Raw genomic sequence first — 22355 nt, forward strand, 5'->3', positions numbered from 1 at the left:
AGGAACTTGTCCAGGTTGGAGATAGATGGAGCCATTGCTGGAAATGTGAGAAGTCATATATGTCTTTGTTGTATCCTCTGCAGATGAGTTCTGGCTGGAAGAAGTTGTCATGTTGGACTGGGCCAGATGGAAAATACAGGAAAAGTAAATGACGCCACAAGGTAAGAACTTCAGCGGTGAGTCACCATCTGTAACTGTGCTGTAATCTCTCACATGTTCTGCAGGACCGGTATCTACCACTATATGGTCATATGGCGGTAATATCAGTGTTTGTCTTTGCATAGAGATTTTTTTAGTAACAACATAGTCATCTGCTGAGGTTCTCCTAATTCCAATATGAGGCCGGGGTCACACAAGCGTATGTTCACTCATGCGGCAGAATCGGGACGATAATGCTAATGACACTCGGCTCATACTCTGCTGTGAATGTGAGCCGAGTGTCAGTGCTCTGTGCTCCGATCCTCTCACGTGACAGAATCGCAGCACAGGTGCGTAGGAGACGGTGAAAGTAATTTATCCATCTCCTCTATTGCCGGTATCCTTGGTAGTCACACTTCACTTGGATGACATCAGAGTGCAGTCCATTGTTTCACACACACCCATAGACTTGTATGTGTGCGTATGAGCAGAGTCTTAATGCCAATCGCAGCGATTGTTGTCTCATACCGAATTAGCATGAGAAAATAATCTCAGATCTGAGCTGCCCCATAGAATAACACTGGTCCGAGTGCTATGCAATGTTTTATGTTTTACGCTCGTGTGAGCGAGCTTTTAGGCTGTGCCACCATAGATATAACCAGGATTGCCTGGTTAGGGGCCCACTCAGAGGTTTTGCCCCCCTGAAGCAAACCCCTAGCTATGCCTCTGGTTATACAGATATAATTTCACATGTAACATGAAGAAACTCCCACATATTTGTCATCCCCATGTTGGTGGCAGCCTAACCTTTTTTAACAAGTATTTTTTATTTTGCTTGTACCACAACATTAAATTAATTAAAACAAAATTACCACTCTAAGTATACCCCAAAATGGCAAAAAGAGAAAGCACATGTTCCACAGATTCATTCAGGTTGATGCAAAAATAAAAGTAAAAAATAAAGAAAAAGTTTTATTTTGCTAAACACCAAGATGAAAAATAATAATAAAAAAAAAATTGGCCAGTTCTTCAGAGGTTAAAGAATTATTTATTCCTACAATTTATTCTACAAATCATTTATTTTCTTTAGGATTCTTTATTTAATTGTAAAGTAATTCACTAGTTGCTTGCTCGTACAAACGGTTCATTCAATAAATGAGAGGATGAGGGTTCACTTGAATATGTCATTGTATCGCTCCAAAAACAACAACAATATAAAACATAAAACATCGTTATGTTAAAGTGTCTATTTAAAAAAAAGTATAAAACATTCTGAACATTTGGAAATTAATCAAACAAATAAATGTTTCTTCTCTGGGATATACAGTGACTCATTTAAGTGACTACTCACCATCTGCCTTCACTTGTGGGTGCTGTTAGTTGTACATGAGATTTCATGTCCTTTGGTTGTGCAATAACATATATCTACGATACTTGTTGTACAGGATAAGACATGGCTGCTAACCTCTAGGAACAGTGATATACACCTCCACGAGCTGTATCTGGTTTTGCTGCTCAGCTCCATCAATACTACACACAAACTGTGGACAGTTGTGCATCAAATCTGGGAACAGCCATCTTTTTGGTCTCTCTGCCAGCCTCTCTCATCCTTAGGCCGGGGTCACACTGGCGAGTTTTACGGACGTATGAGAGGCGCAGAAAATACGGATTGCATACGGTACAATGATTCTCTATGTCCCAGCTCCTGGGAACTTTTCAGAATATTTTCCCAGGCTCGAGTTCATATGAGTTCATCCAGCAGAGGACGCATCACCGCGACTCGAGGTAACTACAGTACATTCCCCTGCATTCCATTCATTCACCAAGTTTTACAGACAGTAGCACAGCTGCATTAGCAGAGCTACTGGGTGTAGAATGATTTAACCCCTTCAGATGGATTTACAGCGTGGGTCAAGACTAAACGACGGAAGGTATGGAATATTGTTGTTTGTTTTTATTTAACTTTGTTCCAGGTGACAAGGGTCTTCAGGTGGATTAACCCCTTAATGACAGCCAATACGTCTTTTAACTGACCTGAGATATAAGAGAATAGCCTCCCCATACAGGTGACAATCCAGCAGCTGTCAGCTGTCCACTATAGCTGACAACTTGCTGCATCAGCCACGATCAGTATTTGCACCGTCCATATCTATTTAACCCCTTAGATGCTGCTGTCAATAGTGACTACATCATTATAAATGGTTAACAGAATGTGGGAGCTTCCTCTTTATCCCAATTGGTGCCCTCAGTTCATGATTTTGTGGTCCTTATGTTTGCCATGGCAATTCATGACCAAGTAGCGGCCTTAGAGTCTGATGGCTGTAGTAATCTGTTCAGAAGTTAGAGGCATTGAGGTGGTAAAAATACACATTTTCATTTCTATCATGCCACTTTGCATTAATTCCTGAAAAGCACCTGAAGGGTTAATAAACTACCTAACAGCAGTTTTCAATATGTCAGGGGGTGCTGTTTTTAAAATGTTATAACTTTTGGGGGTTTCCCAATATATTGGACCCCTAAAGGCACTTCAAACCTGGATAGGTCCCTAAAAAAATAAATTTTGTAAATTTCCTTGAAAAAATGAAAAATGACTGCTACATTTTTAAACCTCCTAAAATGCTAGCAAAATAAAATAACATTTTACAAATGGTGCTGATGTAAAGCTGACATGTGGGTAATGTGATTTATTAATGTTTTGCTGTGGTATGACTATCTGGATTAAAGGGATAATCATGCAAAGTTTGAAAATTGCTAATTTTTTTACACTTTTCTCAAATTTCTGGTATTATTTATAAATAAACACAAAACGTATCGACATAAATTTACCATTATCATAAAGTATAATGTGTCACGAAAAAACTGTCTCAAAATCACTGGGATCCGTTGAAGCATTCCAGAGTTATTACCACATAAAGTGACACTGGTCAGATTTTAAAAATTTGGCTCCGTCACTAAGGGGTTAAGAGTATAATAGAATATTAAAACAACATGTGTCTTTAGTTCATTAAAATACTTTTTAATAATGTGTGTGTGTGTTTTATTAACCATTTCGTACTATTGGATTAATAATGGATAGGTGTCATAATTGACGCCTCTCCATTATTAACCTGGCTTAATGTCACCTTACAATAGCAAGGTGACATTAACCCTTCATTACCCCATATCCCACCGCTACACGGGAGTGGGAAGAGAGAGGCTAAGTGCCAGAATAGGCGCATCTTACAGATGTGCCTTTTCTGGGGTGGCTGGGGGCAGATGTTTTTAGCCAGGGGGGTCCTATAACTATGGTCCCTCTCTCGGCTATTAATATCTGCCCTCAGTCACTGGCTTTCCCACTCTGGATTTTTTCCGGGATTTAACCCTTTAATTTAATAGCTAGAGACCCCAAATTTTACACAGAGACGCTTCTTACATTAATGAAGAGGAATATGTAATAAAAGAAGGGATATGAGATGGTTTACTGTGTATGTAAACTATGTCTCATATCCTGTTGGGTTTGTGAAGGAGAGAGCAAAAGCCGGCAATTGAATTACCGGCTTTTATGCTATCTTGCGCTGAATTAAATATAAATATATATATATGTCTCACTGATATATATATATATATATATATATATATATATATATATATATATATATATAGACTGTATATATGTTTTAACGAATATTTGAGCCCATAGATCCATTGTATGTCGGTTTTGCAAGCCTGTGAGAAAATATCGCAGTACGGATGCCATACGGATTACATACGGAGGATGCCATGCGCAAAATACGCTGCCACACCCTGCCTACGGATGACATACGGATCACTATTTTGGGAACATTTCTGCGTATTACGGCCGTAAAAAACGGACCGTATTTTCAGACGCCTAGTGTGACGCCGGCCTTACTGTGCTGCAGATCTAGCAGAGCTCGGAATGCTGATTCCTGTATAACCCCGCCCACACCACTGATTGCCAGCTTTCTGTGTACACTGTGTATTGGCAGAAAGCTTCTAATCAGTGCTGAGGGAGTGGCTGGACCAGTAGGCATGAGACAACTAGTCCTGCAGTGATTATCTCCTGCTGATAAAACATTGACTATTCACATAGCAAAACACAGTACAGTAAGTGATACATCACTGTAATCAGGGTCTCAGCTAGTGATGAGCGAGTGTACGCGTTGCTCGGGTTTTCCTGAGCACGCTCGGGTGACCTCCGAGTTTTTATGACTGCTCGGAGATTTAGTTTTCATTGCCTCAGCAACATGATTTACAGCTATTAGCCAGCTTGATTACATGTTGGGATTACCTAGCAACCAGGCAACCCCCACATGTCCTCAGCCTGGCTAATAGCTGTAAATCATTCAGCTGCCGCGATGAAAACTAAATCTCCGAACACTAACAAATACTTGGAGGTCACCCGAGCGTGCTGGGGAAAACCCGAGCAACGAGTACATTCGCTCATCACTAGTCACAGCCCCTACAACATTCTGCTCTCAGATTATATAGCAACAATCTGCTGACAGATTCCTTTTAAGTTCCCATGAGTTTTTTACAGTTCTAGCAAAGTGAATGTGATTTATAGAAATGTCATATCCACTGTGCTTTTTTTTTTTTTAAAGTAACATAAACTGACCTGCAGTGCGTTTTTTTTTAAATATTCAACATGTGAATTTCTCTTGCTGGAATGCTGAGTTTTATGTGTGCAGATTTTCCCCATAAAATTTCAATAGATGTTGAAAACTCGTAGGTAAAAAGTACATGCATTTTTAGTGAGTTTCCACAGCGGAAATGCACCGAAAACACATGCACTCTAAAATAAAGTTTTATCAAAACCAAATACCAGAAAGTACCAAAAAGAAAGCAGCTTTATTCAAAACATAATATACCAAAAAGAGACAAAAACCGCAGCAGAAAAAATTCAATAAAAAAGCATGTATAAAAACGCACTCAAAAACGCAATGAAAAAACCCAAGTAACCTAATTTACTCAATAAAGTGAAAATGTAGAAGAATCCAGCGGTAGGTGGAGGTAGCTAAAAATAACTTCTTCCAGGCTAGAAAATAGACTACACATATTGTGTAAGCACTAGCACACTGTTAGGAAAGATCAACGTGATTCGACTTGCGTCTTAGTCATGATCTGACCTAGTGGCAAAAAAACACAAATATACAATAATCTAAAACATCTGATTAGTTATATAGTTAAAATAATTAACATATATGCAGGTAAACTGACTTTTCCACCTTTTCTTCCTAATTTACTCAATAGGTGCAGAAATGGTGCTGAAAACCTACAACATCTAAAACTTACCAAATATTCATTATGGGAACTTAGCCTTAAAGAGGTTCTGTCACTAGGTCAAAAGTGTCCAGGTTTTGCGCTGATTTTATTCTCGCTGCTCCCCTAAGCACTCCATTCTTTGATTTTTGTAAATCTGACATACGAATCCAGAGATATGGACCTTTTTACACAGTGCTAGTTTTTTGGATTCTATTAAGGGGGTGGGGCTCAAATGATTCCTCATGGGCGTGGTTTCAGGCTGTTCTGCATTATTACCCTGAGAGTCACGCCCCTTCATAGGGACCAGAAAATGTAGCAATACATAAAAAACATAAAAAGGCCCTATCTCTGGAACCATATGGCTGATTTACAAAAACAAAATACAGATTACTCAGGGAAGCTGTGGAAATAAAGTGAGAGCACAACCTTTCTACTTTTGACCTGGAGACAATTTTTCTTTATTGTGCCCTGTTGCTGTGTGTCCATCACATGACCTTGACAGATTTGTATCCCCAAAAAGTAAGATATAACATCTCCCTATTAAACCTCAGTAAGCAGAGATCTGAATAACACTGATACAGAAAACATTAAGAAACTGAAAAACTTTTCAGTCTACAAAAAATGTTACTTTTGTACCATTTCATGCCAAGAATTTATGGAACAGAATTACTGTTTTAACTTAAATTGCTTGTTTTCTCGGAACTTCTTATGTCCCCAAATAAACAGATTAAGTGGAACTAACTCCCAGAACTGTTTTACCATAAAAGGCACACGCAATGAATGATGGAGTGGATTTTAAGACCAGAAAAAGATAAATGCCCTGGATTTACTTGAAGACCAAGTTACGAAGGGAATTAAAAGAGCAGATCAGCAGCAGAACAAAGTGTCTTCGTGTAACAGAGAAACATAGAGCAACACTGAATGAAGCGTACAATAATTCATAAAGAATATATTGATCATCTAATCTATTTTTTTTACAAGATACATGATAAAGGGGATTTCCAGTTTCACTATATAATTATACCTATTTGAATAATAAAAATATTACAATTTTTGTTGCAGTCAATAAATACAAACCTTTAACCTCTTAGTGACAGAGCCAATTTTGAACTTAATGACTGACCAATTTGTACAATTTTGAACACTGCCAATTTATGAAGTTATAGCTCTGGAACATTTCAACGGATCCCACTGATTCTGAGGCTGTGTGCACACGTTCCAGATTTTTCACGCTTTTTGTGTTTTTTCGCTATAAAAACGTGCTAACAACGCATAAAAAAAGCATACAGACTGTATGCATCCCATCATTATAATGCATTCCGCAATTTTTGTGCATATGTTGCATTTTTTTTCCGTGATTTCCCACTATATTATTGCATTGGGAACCTCCGGAGAAATCCGCAAAAAAAACGCGAAAATATCGCATGCGGATTTCTTGCAGAAAATGTCCGGTTTTGTTCAGGAAATTTCTGCAAGAAATCCTGACGTGTGCACAGCCTGAGATTGTTTTTTGTGACATATTGTACTTCATGTTAGTAGTAACATTTATTCGATATGACTTTCATTTATTTATGAAAAAAAAACAGATATTTGGCAAAAATGTTGAAAATTTTGAAATTTTCTAATTATTTATTTGTGTGCCCTTAAATCAGAGCGTCGTGTTGCACAAAATAGTTTACAAATAACATTTCCCGCATGTCTACTTTCAATCAGCACAATTTTCGAAACCAAATTTTTTTTGTTAGGACGTTATAAGGGTTAAAAGTTGAAAACAAAAAATTGATGTAATAAGGAATTAAATTAATTTTTGTGAACATAAACTCCTATAAAACTGAATTTTATTATAAATATTTAAAAAGATCACCCACCCAATGTGACTAAACAGGTTAAATACCATCAATAAATGTCCTAGAAGGGCATATACAGTATATGATGTGTATTACTGTGGAAAGTGTCTCTGGTGGGAGCAGTATTAATGGCTGATCACGGATGTTTTTGTTGTTGTATCTTTAATTTTTTCATACAATATTCCTGCTGAATTAGGTCTATTAAGTGTTTGTTATCCAAAAGACTCTCTTCATCCCTATTCTGTTTGCATATTGTTTTCCAACCTTGTGGCAAGGGTTGTGATAGGGAAGACAGGGATAGACTACGGTGAGTGGGGGTGCCAGACAAAATTTACAAAACTATTTTTTTTAGGGACCACCTCAGATTTGAAGTGAGTTAGGGGGTCAATATGACAGAAAATACCTAAGAGTGACACCATTCTAAAAACTGCACCCCTCAAGGTGCTCAAAACCACATTCAAGAAGTTTATTAACCCTTCAGGTGCTTCACGAGAACTAAAGCAATGTGGAAAGAAACAATGAACATTTTACTTTTTTTCAGAAAAAAATTACTTTAGACCCAAACTTTTTTATTTTCACAAGGGTAGCAAGAGTAATGGACAACAAAATTTGTTGTTCAATTTCTCCTGAGTACACGGATACCCCGTATGTGTGGGGAAAACCACTGTTTGGGCGCATGGCAAGGCTCAGAAGGGAGGGATCACCGTTTTCACTTTTTGAACGCAAAATTTGATTGAATCAATAGCGGACGCCATGTGGCATTTGGGGACCCCCTGAAATACCTAAACACTGGAAACCCCTCAATTCTAATTCTAACCCTAACACAGCCCTAACCACAACACACCCCTATCACTAATCTCAACCCTAACCGTAATCCCAACTCTATCCACAACCATAACCCTAACTACAAACCTAACCCAAACACCACCCTAACCCCAACACCACCCTAAACCCAACACCACAACCGTAAACACAACCCTAACCCCAACATAACCCTAACCACAACACAACTCCAACCCTAACCCTAGCCACAACTCTGACCCTAGTCCCAATTCTAACCCTAGCCTAACCCAAACCCTAGCTGCAACCCTAGCCCCAACCATAACCCTAGCCCCAATTCTAACCCTAGCCCCTAACCCTAACCGTAGCCCAACCCTAGCTCTAACCCTAGCTCTAACCCTAGTCCAACCCTAACCCTAGCTCTAACCCAAGCCCCAACACTAACCATAGCCCAGCCCTAAACCTAGCTCTAACCCCAACCCTAACCCTAGCCCCAACCCTAACCCTAGCCAACCCTAACCTTAGCTCTAACCCCAATCCTAACCCTAGCTCCAACCCTAGCCCAACCCTAACCATAGCTCTAACCCCAACCCTAACCCTAATGGAAAAAATATATATTTTATTTTATTATTTTTACCTAAGGGGGTTATAAAGGGGGGTTTGATTTACTATTTTTTCTATTTTTGTCACTGTGATAGGGTCTATCACAATGATCAAAATGAACCAATAGAAAAAATTTCCTATTGTTGCCAGGTGCCGGCCAGCAGATCTCGGCGGGTGCACTTTGCATGCCCCCACCATTTTCTCCTGGAAAAAGACGCCAGCGGTTCAGGGGACTTCATGGGGTTTGCCGGGTGCCACCATTTTCTTCCGGGAAGCTGATGTGGAGGCCAGGGGACCCGAATGGTCCAGGGATGTCGGAGGTACCGGGGGGGCTTGGGGGACCCCATTTCTCTCTTCACTGGTATGCTAGATCATATCAGAGGAGAGAGAAATTGGGAAACCGATCTTATTTTTTTAACCATTGACGTTATTCGGTGACAGAAAAAAAACGACCCAAATAATGTTCTCTGGGGTCTCGGCTACCCCCGCTTGGGGGCGCTATACCCTTATTTCTCAGTGCCAGTAAAAAGCATCCTAGCATTAGGAATTGCTCTGTTCGAGTAATGAGCATCTGAGCATTAGGAATTGCTCTGTTCGAGTAATGAGCATCTGAGCATTAGGAATTGCTCTATTCGAGTAATGAGCATCTGAGCATTTTAGTGCTTGTTCATTTCTACTGATTGTATGATAATATAATCATCCCAGCAGAATCTGGCAAGGAGAAACAAGTATTATTCAAGTGGAAAATCACCGTACACACAGCAGCCGCGTTCATGGGCAGCTGGCTAAGAAATTAATTCTGTTCTGGCATATGTGGGAGGTAAAGGAATTCATTTACGTATTTATAGGATTTATTATCATTGTTATTTATCATGCAATTAAGCATATTAAATAGAAGCAAAATGTGGCTAATATCCAGTAAACAGAAACAAAATATGTGACCTGTAATAATGTTTGGTCAGTGGAATGAAAAGATCTGACCCGACAGTGCATTTGGTTACCCCTTAAAAAATATTTCTGCATAGTCAGTGCTTAGAGAGAAGCTTATCATTAGAAAATAACCTATTGTTTAAATCAGGATTTTGTGTTAAAGGGAACCTGTCACCTGAGTACTAATATTGCCTTGCGCAGGCATGTACTCCGGAGGACAGAGAATGAACTTCAATCCAGTATTGCGGCCAGCATGCAGCCAGCGGGTAAGGAAAGGGTGAATCAAACACCCAAAAACCCCGCCCATATGACCCAAAACTGGTCCCGCCAAACTCAGGTGACAGGTTCCCTTTAAAGGCCGGGGTCACACTTGCGAGTGCAATGTGAAAAACCCGCTGGAGTCTCTCGCATCAATGCCTGGCACTGCCGCCTGCATTCGGGACCGGACCTTTCAGCTGCGTAGAAATACATGCAGCCGCATGCTCCGGTCCCAAGTACCGGTGGCAGTCCCGGGTATTGATGCGAGAGACTCGTGTGAGATTCTCGCATTGCACTCGCAAGTGTGAGCCCGGCCTAAGGGGTGTTCACAAGTTATTCAATTGTTTTAATTACCGTATTTTTTGGACCATAAGACACACTTTTCCCCCCTCAAACTTTCTAAGGAAAATCGGGGTGCGTCTTATAGTTCAAATGTAGGGTTTCCGGAGTTTTGCTGCTGTGGTGCAGCAGGGTCCCTTTCTCAGCCGACACCCCCCCCCCCCCCCATTTTCCTTCCAAATTTTGGGGGAGGGAAGTGTGTCTTATAGCTTGAAAAATACGGTAGTTAAAATAATTGAATAACTTGTTAACACCTCTTTAACACAAAATCCTGATTTAAACAATAGGTCATTTATGAGAACTGCCTCACAGTAAGATCGATCAGGTTGCCTACGGCCACTACAGTAATAACTGGGGCCTCATTTATGAGAATTGTCTCACATTAAGATCGTTCTGGTTATCTATGGCCACTACAGCAGTAACTGGGTCTTCATTAATGAGAATTGCCTCGCAGTAAGATCGTTCAGGTTGCCTACGGCCACTACAGTAGTAACTGGGGCCTCATTTATGAGAATTGCCTCACAGTAAGATTGTTCAGGTTGCCTATGGATACTACAGTAGTAACTGGGGCCTCATTAATGAGAATTGCCTCGCAGTAAGGCCGTTCAGGTTGTCTATGGCCACTACAGCAGTAACTGGGTCTTCATTAATGAGAATTGCCTCGCAATAAGGCCGTTCAGGTTGTCTATGGCCACTACAGCAGTAACTGGGTCCTCATTTATGAGAATTGCCTCACAGTAAGATCGTTCAGGTTGTCTATGGCCACTACAGCAGTAACTGGGTCCTCATTTATGAGAATTGCCTCACAGTAAGATCGTTCTGGTTGCTTATAATAACCAGAGTGCAGCTTTCAGCATTGAAGCTGCTGAGGTAGAGTGAAAGCTGAGCTCTGATTGGTTGCTGTGGACAACTAGAAGAGTCTGACTGTGAGGCAGTCGCACATTTTCTGCTGTATATGTAGTGATAAACAAAAAGTAGAAAGAGATGCGGCACTCACCCTTTTTGCTTGTGAAATTGTGCTGTTTTTATTTGGATCGACATGAAAAAGTTGTTACATGTCCATGTAATACATCAGGCATACAGGAGGGTGCGGGGAGAGAAGGTGGACATGTAACAACTTTTTCATGTCGGTCCAAATAAAAACAGCACGATTTCACAAGCAAAATGGGTGAGTGCCGCATCTCTTTCTACTTTTTGTTTATCAGATTACATGCTATTAATGCTGAGCACCTTAAACCCTGGGATTTCGTGCAGGCTGTTAAATTGGATTCACGTGTATCCGAGTCCGGATGGTGTACTCCTCTGGTGCCGTTCATACTACAAACTTTTTCTCTTTTTGGTCTTTATATATATAGATTGACCTATTAGATCTCTGATCAGTCTGAGTTGATTACTAAGGATCTGAATCTACTGGGCAAGTTAATCTAAAAGCTAACAAAGCAAAACTGTCTCAAAGACTGGAGACAAATGAACAATGTGAGCCCCTGCTTGAAAGGAAACTGATGAAACAGGCTGAAAAAAATGTGTTAAAAAATTAGTTGTTGTTCGCCTCAGTGTTAGGGTATGTGCACACGTCCGGATTTCTTGCAGAAATTTCCTGAAGAAAACCGGAAATTTTCTGCAAGAAATCCGCATTTTTTTTTTGCGTTTTTTTCCCGTTTTTTTTTTGCGTTTTTTTAGCATTCTGCAAGCGTAATTAGCTTGCAGAATGCTAAAGTTTTCCAAGCGATCTGTAGCATCGCTTGGAAAACTGACTGACAGGTTGGTCACACTTGTCAAACATACTGTTTGACAAGTGTGACCAACTTGTTACTATAGATGCTGCTTATGCAGCATCTATAGTAAAAGATAGAATGTTTAAAAATAATTAAAAAAAAAAAAATGGTTATACTCACCCAGACGATCTCCTCAGCGGCGTCCGTTCCTATAGATGCCGGTGTGGTTCAGGACCTGTGATGACGTCGCGGCTTGTGATTGGTCGCGTGAGTCACATGAGCGGTCACGTGACCAATCACAAGACAGTGACGTCATCACAGGTCCTGAACCACACCATCTATAGGAACCGAAGAGAGAGCATGCACCGGAGAGGCGGGAACACTTCGGGGTCCATCAAAGGGTGAGTATAGGACTATTTTTTATTTTAATTCTTTTTTTTTTGACCAATTATATGGTGCCCAGTCCGTGGAGGAGAGTCTCCTCTCCTCCACCCTGGGTACCAACCGCACATAATCTGCTTACTTCCCGCATGGTGTGCACAGCCCCGTGCGGGAAGTAAGCAGATCAATGCACTTCTAGGTGTGCGGAATCCCCGCAATTCCGCATTTTTAATGAACATGTTGCTTTTTTTTTCCGCGATGCGATATTTTCGTGGAAAAAATCGCAACATTTGCACAAAAAATGCGGAATACCCTGTAAATAATAGGAGGCATATGTAAGCGTTTTTTTCACGTTTTTATCACTTTTTTATAGCGAATAAACGCGAAAAAAACACGAAAAATCCTGAACGTGTGCACATGGCCTTACGACAAATTTGTAAAAATAAATAATTGTTAAAGCCAAACTAACAAAAAAGAAGAGTTGAAAAAACTAATTTTAAAGCTGAAGATGTCAGCTTTGTGGTGAAACTGAAAATAAACTCTTAGCAAAAATAACCAACAATTTAACACATCATTTTTCAAGAGCAATGCCACGTGTATTTTGCTAGTAATAATATATAGGAGAATAAGAGGTTGCACTCCAAACATTGCAAAAAAAGTGAAAAAGAAAATGTATTCTATGCCAAAAAGTATGTAACCCCTTTCTCATGTACAGCACCATGGAATTAATGGTGCTATATAAAGAAAATAATAAGAATAATAAAAAGTACACAATGTTTTGGTTTAATGTCTGAGCCTTTCTCAAGTCTTTTTCATAGATAGATAGATAGATAGATAGATAGATAGATAGATAGATAGATAGCTAGATAGATAGATGATAGATAGATAGATAGATAGATAGATAGATAGATAGATGATAGATAGATAGATAGACGATAGATAGATAGATAGATAGATAGATAGATAGATAGATAGATAGATAGATAGATGAAAGATAGATGATCGATAGATAATAGATAGACAATAGATAGATAAATAATAGACATATAATAGATAGATGATTAGATAGATAGATAGATAGATAGATAGATAGATAGATAGATAGATAGATAGATGATAGATAGATAGATAGATAGATGATAGATAATAGATAGATAGATAAATAGATGATAGATAGATAGATAGATAGATAGATAGATAGATAGATAGATAATAGATAGATAATAGATAGAGAGATAGATATTAGAGAATAAAAAGAGAGACTTACCAAGGGTTGGATCATAATCTCCAATAAACCGTTTAGTGATGAATCTGACAGTAAGTGCTGATAAGAAAAAGAAAGTCTGATTATAAAAGGCACATTAGTGAAATGAATTACTGGCAATATCAGCTCCATACTGAATACACATCATACTTTCATTAGTGCTACAATCTGTGATTACTCAGAGAACATAAGGATGTACCTTCCCCCCTTCTCCCAGTAATGGCAGCAGGCATTTGTGATCAACCTGTCATTGGGAACTGCAATATGAAAGCCGTTCGCTGGGACCCGACCACCCCTCTAACATATGCTCTTTAACTTATACCGGCAGCAGCCATATTATAGCTATTCAAAAACAATATGGAAACATAACACAGGTGAGCCTTTGGAGGAATTTTCTAAGACTCACATTTCATGCATTGTTCTCTAACAGAAGCCTTATTAAACAACTTGGTGGGCCCTGAGCTGTCTATGAGACAACACATGGTCCGCTATTTGTTATTTGCCAGTGTGGTTGGCACTGTGAAAAGAATTTCTTACAAAAACATAATGAATCAAGACTTGAAAGTGGAGTTATTGATGGAACCTCTTTATTATGCCAACTGCATTATGCCAAGTGTAACCCCGGTGAGGTTTGTGCTGTACACCAGGAGGACCCTCATTACTGCTCAATATACGGTAGTTAAATGCCCATGGCAGCTCCCAGACAGGGGTCACGTTTCTGAAACCAAGTGCTGAAGATCAGAGAACGGTGTAAGAATGAGCTAGGCAAAGAAAATGTGAATACAGTCAAAATAGGTCAATGCATTTCTAAGCTCTTATTTCTAATTTCAGTTACCTAAATCTGATCAAAAGCTGGACGAATAAGCCCTGACAAGTAAATCTGAGATGTGGCTCATTAGAAAGAAATTGCTAAAACTGGTAAAAGTACAAGTCTTTCTTTTGAGGTCAGTAGATCTGTCAGCAAACTGACCATACGTCCCATGTCCATGTCTTCAGGAGGTTGGTACAGTTTATTAGGTATTTATGTGCAAGTAACTAAAGAAATAACAGATATATTGTATAACGAAAAAATCCTATTGTACTACTGTGTCAGCCCAACCCAATTTATGGACCTCTAAACATAGTTTACAATGCATAGTGAGTCTCAGAATAACCCCTTAAGCCCCAAGGGTGGTTTGCACGTTAATGACCGGGCCAATTTTTAAAATTCTGACCGCTGTCCCTTTATGAGGTTATAACTCTGGAACGCTTCAACGGATCCTGATGATTCAGAAACTGTTTTCTCGTGACATATTGTACTTCATGATAGTGGTAAAATTTCTTTGATATTACCTGCGTTTATTTATGAAAAAAATGGAAATTTGGTGAAAATTTTGAAAATTTCACAATTTTCCAACTTTGAATTTTTATGCCCTTAAATCACAGAGATATGTCAAACAAAATACTTAATTAGTAACATTTCCCACATGTTTACTTTACATCAGTACAATTTTGGAACCAAAATTTTGTCTTTGTTAGGGAGTTATAAGGGTTAAAAGTTGACCAGCAATTTCTCATTTTTGCAACACCATTTTTTTTAGGGACCACATCTCATTTGAAGTCATTTTGAGGGGTCTATATGATAGAAAATAACCAAGTGTGACACCATTCTAAAAACTGAACCCCTAAAGGTGCTGAAAACCACATTCAAGAAGTTTATTAACCCTTCAGGTGTTTCACAGGAATTTTTGGAATGTTTAAAAAAAATGAACATTTAACTTTTTTTCACAAAAGATTTACTTCAGCTCCAATTTGTTTTATATTACCAAGAGTAACAGGAGAAAATGGACCACAAAAGTTGTTGTACAATTTGTCCTGAGTACGCCGATACCCCATATGTGGGGGGGAACCACCATTTGGGGGCATGGCAGAGCTCGGAAGGGAAGGAGCGCCATGTTGCGTTTGGAAAGCCCCTGATGTGCCTAAACATTGAAACCCCCCACAAGTGACACCATTTTGGAAAGTAGACACCCTAAGGAACTTATCTAGATGTGTGGTGAGCACTTTGACCCACCAAGTGCTTCACAGAAGCTTATAATGCAGAGCCGTAAAATAAAAAATCACATTTTTTCACAAAAATGTTCTTTTCGCCCCACATTTTTATTTTCCCAAAGGTAAGAGATGAAATTGGACCCCAAAAGTTATTGTGCAATTTGTCCTGAATACGCTGATACCCCATATGTGGGGGTAAACCACTGTTTGGGCGCATGGCAGAGCTCGGAAGGGAAGGAGCGCCGTTTAACTTTTCAATGCAAAATTTACTGGAATTGAGATGCGACACCATGTTGCGTTTAGAGAGCCCCTGATGTAATAATAATAATAATAATAATTTTTATTTATATAGCGCCAACATATTCCGCAGCGCTTTACAACTTACAGAGGGGACTTGTACAGACAATAGACATTACAGCATAACAGAAATCACAGTTCAAAACAGATACCAGGAGGAATGAGGGCCCTGCTCGCAAGCTTACAAACTATGAGGAAAAGGGGAGACACGAGAGGTGGAAAAAATTTTTTTTACTTCAGCTCCAATTTCTTTTATTTTACCAATGGTAACAGGAGAAAATGGACCCCAAAAGTTGTTGTACAATTTGTCCTGAGTACGCCGATACCCCATATGTGGGGGTAAACCACTGTTTGGGCGCATGGTAGAGCTCGGAAGGGAAGAAGCGCCATTTGACTTTTCAATGCAAAGTTGACTGGAATTGAGATGGGACGCCATGTTGCGTTTGCAGAGCCCCTGATGTGCCTAAACATTGAAACCCTCACAAGTGACACCATTTTGGAAAGTAGACCCCCTAAAGAACTTATCTAGATGTGTTGTGAGAGCTTTGAACTCCTAAGTGTTTCACTACAGTTTATAATGCAGAGCCGTGAAAATAAAAACTCTTTTTTTTTTTCACAAAAATTATTTTTTAGCCCCCAGTTTTGTATTTTCCCAAGGGTAACAGGAGAAATTGGACGCCAAAAGTTGTTTTCCAATTTGTCCTGAGTAGGTTGATACCCCATATGTGGGGGGGAACCACCTTTTGGGTGCATGGCAGAGCTCGGAAGGGAAGGAGCACCGTTTGGAATGCAGACTTAGATGGAATGGTCTGCAGGCGTCACATTGTGTCTGCAGAGCCCCTAATGTACCTAAACAGTAGAAAATCACCACAAGTGACCCCATATTGGAAACTAGACCCCCCAAGGAACTTATCTAGATGTGTGGTGAGAACTTTGAACCCCCAAGTGTTTCACTACAGTTTATAATGCAGAGCCGTGAAAATAAAAAATCATTTTTTTCCTCAAAAATGGTTTTTTAGCCCCCCAATTTTTATTTTCCCAAGGGTAACAAGAAAAATTGGACCCCAGAAGTTGTTGTCCAGTTTGTCCTGAGTACACTGATACCCCTGTTTGGGCACACGGGAGAGCTCGGAAGGGATGGAGCACTGTTTTACTTTTTCAAAGCAGAATTGACTGGAATTGAGATCGGATGTCATGTCACGCTTGGAGAGCCCTTGATGTGTCTAAACAGTGGAAACCCCCAATTCTAACTGAAACCCTAACCCAAACACACCCCTAACCCTAATCCCAACTCTAACCATAACCCAAACCACACCCCTAACTCGAACATGCCCCAACCCTAATCCCAACCACAACCCTAATCCCAACCACACCCCTAACCCCAACACACCCCTAACCCCAACACACCCCTAACCCTAATCCCAACCCTAACCCTAACTTTAGCCCCAACCCTAACCCTAACTTTAGTCCCAACCCTAACCCTAGCCCCAACCCTAGCCCCATCCCTAGCCCGAACCCTAGCCCTAACCCTAGCCCTAACCCTAGCCCTAACCCTAACCCTAGCCCTAACCCTAGCCCTAACCCTAAACCTAGCCCTAACCCTAGCCCCAACTCTAACCCTAAAGGGAAAATGGAAATAAATAAATTTTTAAAATTTTATTATTTTTCCCTATCTAAGGGGGTGATGAAGGGGGGTTTGATTTACTTTTATAGCGGGTTTTTTAGCAGATTTTTATGATTGGCAGCTGTCACACACTAAAAGACGCATTTTATTGCAAAAAATAGTTTTTGCGTCTCCACATTTTGAGAGCTATAATTTTTCCATATTTTGGTCCACAGAGTCATGTGAGGTCTTGTTTTTTGCGGGACGAATTGATGTTTTTATTGGTACCATTTTCCGGCATGTGACATTTTTTGATCGCTTTTTATTCCTATTTTTGTGAGGCAGAATGACCAAAAGCCAGCTATTCATGAATTTCTTTTGGGGGGGGGCGTTTATACCATTCCACGTTTGGTAAAATTGATAAAGCAGTTTTATTCTTCAGGTCAGAATGATTACAGCGATACCTCATTTATATCTTTTTTTATGTTTTGGTGCTTTTATACGATAAAAACTATTTTATAGAAAAAATAATTATTTTTGCATCGCTTTATTCTGAGGACTATAACTTTTTTATTTTTTCGCTGATGATGCTCTATCGTGGCTTGTTTTTTGCAGGACAAGATAACGTTTTCAGCGGTACCATGGTTATTTATATCCGTGTTTTTGATCGCTTGTTATTCCACTTTTTGTTCGGCGGTTTGATAATAAAGCATTGGTTTTTGCCATTTTTTTTTACGGTGTTCACTGAAGGGTTTACCTAGTGGGACAGTTTTATAGGTCGGGTCGTAACAGACACGGTGATACTAAATATGTGTACCGTTATTGTTTTTTTTTATAAAGAAATGTATTTATGGGAGCAATATATATTTTTTTTCTTTATATAGGAATTTTTGTTTATGTATATATAAATATTTGTGAATATTTTTTTTTTACTTGACAAAATTGCCTCGGGGGGGGGGGGGGGGGGGCATCATGTTATAGGGTCAGATCGCTGATCTGACACTTTGCAGAGCACTGTGTCAGATCAGCGATCTGACATGCACTGCTGGAGGCTTGCAGGCACCTGCTCTGAGCGGGCGCTTGCAAGACACCTCCCTGGACCTCCTGGGACCTGGAAGCAGCCCCGCGGCCATATTGGATCCAGGGCCTGCAGGGAGAAGGAGATAGGAGACCCTCGGAGCAACGCGATCACATCGCAGGGAAGCACGCAGGGAGCCCCCTCCCTGCTCGATGCTTCCCTGTACCGCCGGAAAATTGCAATCATCTTTGATCGCAGTGTGCTGGGGGTTAATGTGCCAGGGGTGGTCCGTGACCGCTCCTGGCACATAGTGCCAGATGTCAGCTGCGATAGTCAGCCCCCCCCCTGTGAGCGCAGCGATACACTATGACGTACTATCCCGTCACTGGGAATTAAGTCCCAGGTCACTTTGACGGGATAGTACATCATATGGGGTTAAGGGGTTAAAGGATATCTGTCAGTAGGATGAACCCTCGTAAGTCGCCTATTATTATTATACATTTTTATAGCGCCGTTTATTCCATGGTGCTTTACATGTGAACAGGGTGTTAGGTGTCGAGTTCCCACCTCTGCACAGGGGGAATCTCGAACCAACTCCGCTGCAGTCTCCCATTCTTTTCCAGCCGCAGTGGAGTCTGCTCAGCTGAGACGTCGGTCCCTACGTCTTGCTCAGTCTGACTCTGTGCAAAGGGTTACTGCTGCCTTTCCAGCTTCTGCCATTGTAGCCAGTACTGGGCAGCGGCGAGCAGACGTTTTTGGGACTAAGTCCTGATTTTCCTCTTCTGAGCATGCCCAGGGCAAGATCTCGTTGGAGATCAAGGGTCACATGCTTAGATACTGCAGCAAATCCCATTGGTCCTCTAGGAAGGTCCTGAAGGTGCTCAACTTCTGTGACAGCCTCCCATTGGTCCTTCTGGGAAGGTCCTGTACTTGCTGCCGCTATAAAAGGTTTGCATGGCTGCTCGGCCATGCGTTAGTGTACACTTGTAAACGTGTGTGTGTTGATGTGTGAAAAGTTGTTCATTAATTATCCCCTCCCTTGTGTATGACTGCTCGCGTAAGGTGGATGATTGCTATCTAGTGCCCGACTTAGTCATCAGCACGTGACACACAATACAGCATCTATTTGCTGTGCCAGTGCGGCGCCGTGCGCTTTCACAGTGCTTTCCTTATCCAAGCCTGGGTGGTTAGTGGCATCTGCCAGAGCGGCACCGCACGCACTCCCGTGCATCTAAATTATTATTTTGGTTACGCTGACACCCCAGTTGCGGTGTCGAGCGCAAGAGGTCTAGTTGTACTCTAATGCCGAGTCTAGGGGTAGAGTTCTGTGACTCCTTGCTTGCATTCTGGCCCTGTGACGCAACAGGGTTCGCTTTCTTCATACTGGGTGAAGTTAACCCGTGTGTGAATCCATATTGTACCGCCATCTAGTCCGTCATTACTTAGCAGCAGGTTCCATCTCTGCACGGTGGACCCCGGGCTGCGAACGCACCTTACTCTATCTTTCTAATTATTTGGTGCGTTCCGCTAGCCCTAACACAGGGCAAATATAGACAAGTACAATAAACATGAGTAAAACAAGGCACACACAAGTACAGAAGGAGAGAGGACCCTGCCCGTGAGGGCTCACAGTCTGCAGAGAATGGGTGAGGATACACTAGGAGAGGGTAGAGCTGGTCGTGTGGCGGTTCAGTAGGTTGAGGATCACTGCAGGTTATAGGCTTGCCAGAAGAGGTGGGTCTTCAGGTTCCTTTTGAAGGTTTCCTTGGTAGGTGAGAGCCTAATGTGTTGGGGTAGAGAGTTCCAGAGTATAGGGGAAGCACGGGAGAAGTCTTGTATGCAGTTATGGGAAGAAGCGATGAGAGAGGAGTAGAGAAGGAGATCATGAGAGGATCGAAGGTTGTGTGTAGGTAAGTATCGGGAGACCATGTCACAGATGTATGGAGAAGACAGGTTGTAAATGGCTTTGTATGTCATTGTTAGTGTTTTGAACTGTAGCCTCTGGGCAATAGAAAGCCAATAAAGGGCCTGGCAGAGAGGAGAGGCTGGGGAATAACAGGGAGACAGGTAGGTTAGTCGGGCAGCAGAGTTTAGGATGGATTGGAGTGGTGCCAGACTACTAGAGGGGAGGCCAGAGATTAGGAGGTTGCAGTACTCGAGGCGAGGGATGATAAGGGCATGCACTAGTGTTTTTGTGGTTTCGTGGTCAAGGAATGCACGGATCCGGGAAATGTTTTTGAGTTGGAATGGGCATATAGATCACAGAAAGCTGAATATCAGGATACCTTGATATTTGCTATCCAATGTCTTATTCCAGAGAAATCCACATTTTTCTTAGTATGTAAATGAGCTGTTAAGATCTATCGGGTTGACATGGACCTCCCTGAGAATCTGCCTCCAGAGCTTATTGTAAATGAAAGGGAGAGATACCAGTGTGAGACATGTAGATGAGGAGAGCAGACTGTCAGTCATTACATGTCTCACACTGGTAACGCCTCATTGTCATTTCCAATAATCTCTGGGGACAGGTTCTCAGGGAGATCTATGTCCAGCCCATAGATCTAACAGCTCATTTACTGTACATATTAAGAAAATGTGGATTTCTCTGTAATAAGGTATTGGAACGCAGATATCAAAGTATCATTTTATTCAGCTTGCTATGACCTGTATGCTATACAAAAAGAAACACGTTAGTGGGTCTTGGACTGCGGCAATGCACAATCAGTTTATTTATGTGAAAAATGCTTGTATTGTGCAAAAAGTAGTAAAAAGCTTTATTATATTAATAATTCACTGAATACAGTTAACAACATCTTTACTATACAGCCTATGCCACAAAAATAAAGCCAGGAAAAAATGTCCGAATTGTAGTTTTATTCAGTCTTCACTCCTTCACAGAAAAAAATGTAAAAGTTATTGGATACATCATACTGAAAAGAGTTGTAGTAAAAATAAAATGTACCCTATAAAAACATAAGCAGTTGTACATAAAAGGAGTGGGCACATAGGTACAGGAAAAGGTATGTGTCCATTTTTCACCTCGAGCAGACAAAGTTGTCAACTGACTAGTTCCACCCATCAGTGCAAATCAGTCTAAGACTGGTCTACAATGCATGGACTGACTGCGGGTCTCCGGACCGGAAAATCCATCTGCAGAATTTTGTAGTTTGCTAATATATCCTATTGATCACAGCATCAAATGTGCACAGGCTGGAAAAGAAATGATACAGAATTACTTTCCTGGATTGAACGTTTCTGCCAACCAGTTAATGCAGAAATGTTATAGAAAGGTTGACGGCTTGCACATTCCTTCCTGTGGCTGGATATATGAAGCCTGTACATCTCCCAGCCTGCCAGCATAATCTGCCATTTATCAAGCTGGGAATCATCTGCCTTGTAGTGTACGACAAGGTCACTAAACAAGACATTTGTTGCAATGTTTACAATGTTTTGGGGACTTGGTCACATTATTTCTCTTACAAATGTGCTCCGCTTTGCCCTACTATTGTCATTCCATCTCCATCAGGCTCAGGTCACACCTGTATTGTCAATTCTGGAATAAAAGCAAAAAAGAAAAAATTGAAGGAATGCTGGATCCATGACACGATGGGCACTAGCAGTCGCTGATGCACCCCACTAATTTAATGCATTAATACTAATAATGCTTGCCAGAGACAAATTAAAGGGCCTCTGTCAGCACAGAATGACTGTTCAAACCAAGCACAGGCACTCGGTGCTTCATGGCGGCCAATCATTTATACACACCTTCTCCCACCTGCTTGTTTTCCCTCTATCTCCACCCCCCTCTTCTTTGACTGACAGCTCTCACTTCATAGAATCAGAGAATGTATTTCCATTGACATTGGCATTTTTTCTTTTACCATAGATC

General features: G+C 40.8%; 1 protein-coding gene across 1 annotated transcript in view; it reads right to left on the minus strand.

Annotated features, from left to right (window-relative positions):
- LOC143806939 (ras-related and estrogen-regulated growth inhibitor-like) overlaps positions 1-22355 on the minus strand; it is a 265866-nt gene that overhangs the window by 115712 nt on the left and 127799 nt on the right. Inside the window, exon 2 of the mRNA XM_077288011.1 lies at positions 13521-13577. Coding sequence (XP_077144126.1) covers positions 13521-13577 — 57 coding nt within the window. The remainder of the gene's footprint in view (positions 1-13520; positions 13578-22355) is intronic.

This window comes from Ranitomeya variabilis, chromosome 2 (assembly GCF_051348905.1).
Source record: "Ranitomeya variabilis isolate aRanVar5 chromosome 2, aRanVar5.hap1, whole genome shotgun sequence".
NCBI classification, from domain to species: domain Eukaryota; kingdom Metazoa; phylum Chordata; class Amphibia; order Anura; family Dendrobatidae; genus Ranitomeya; species Ranitomeya variabilis.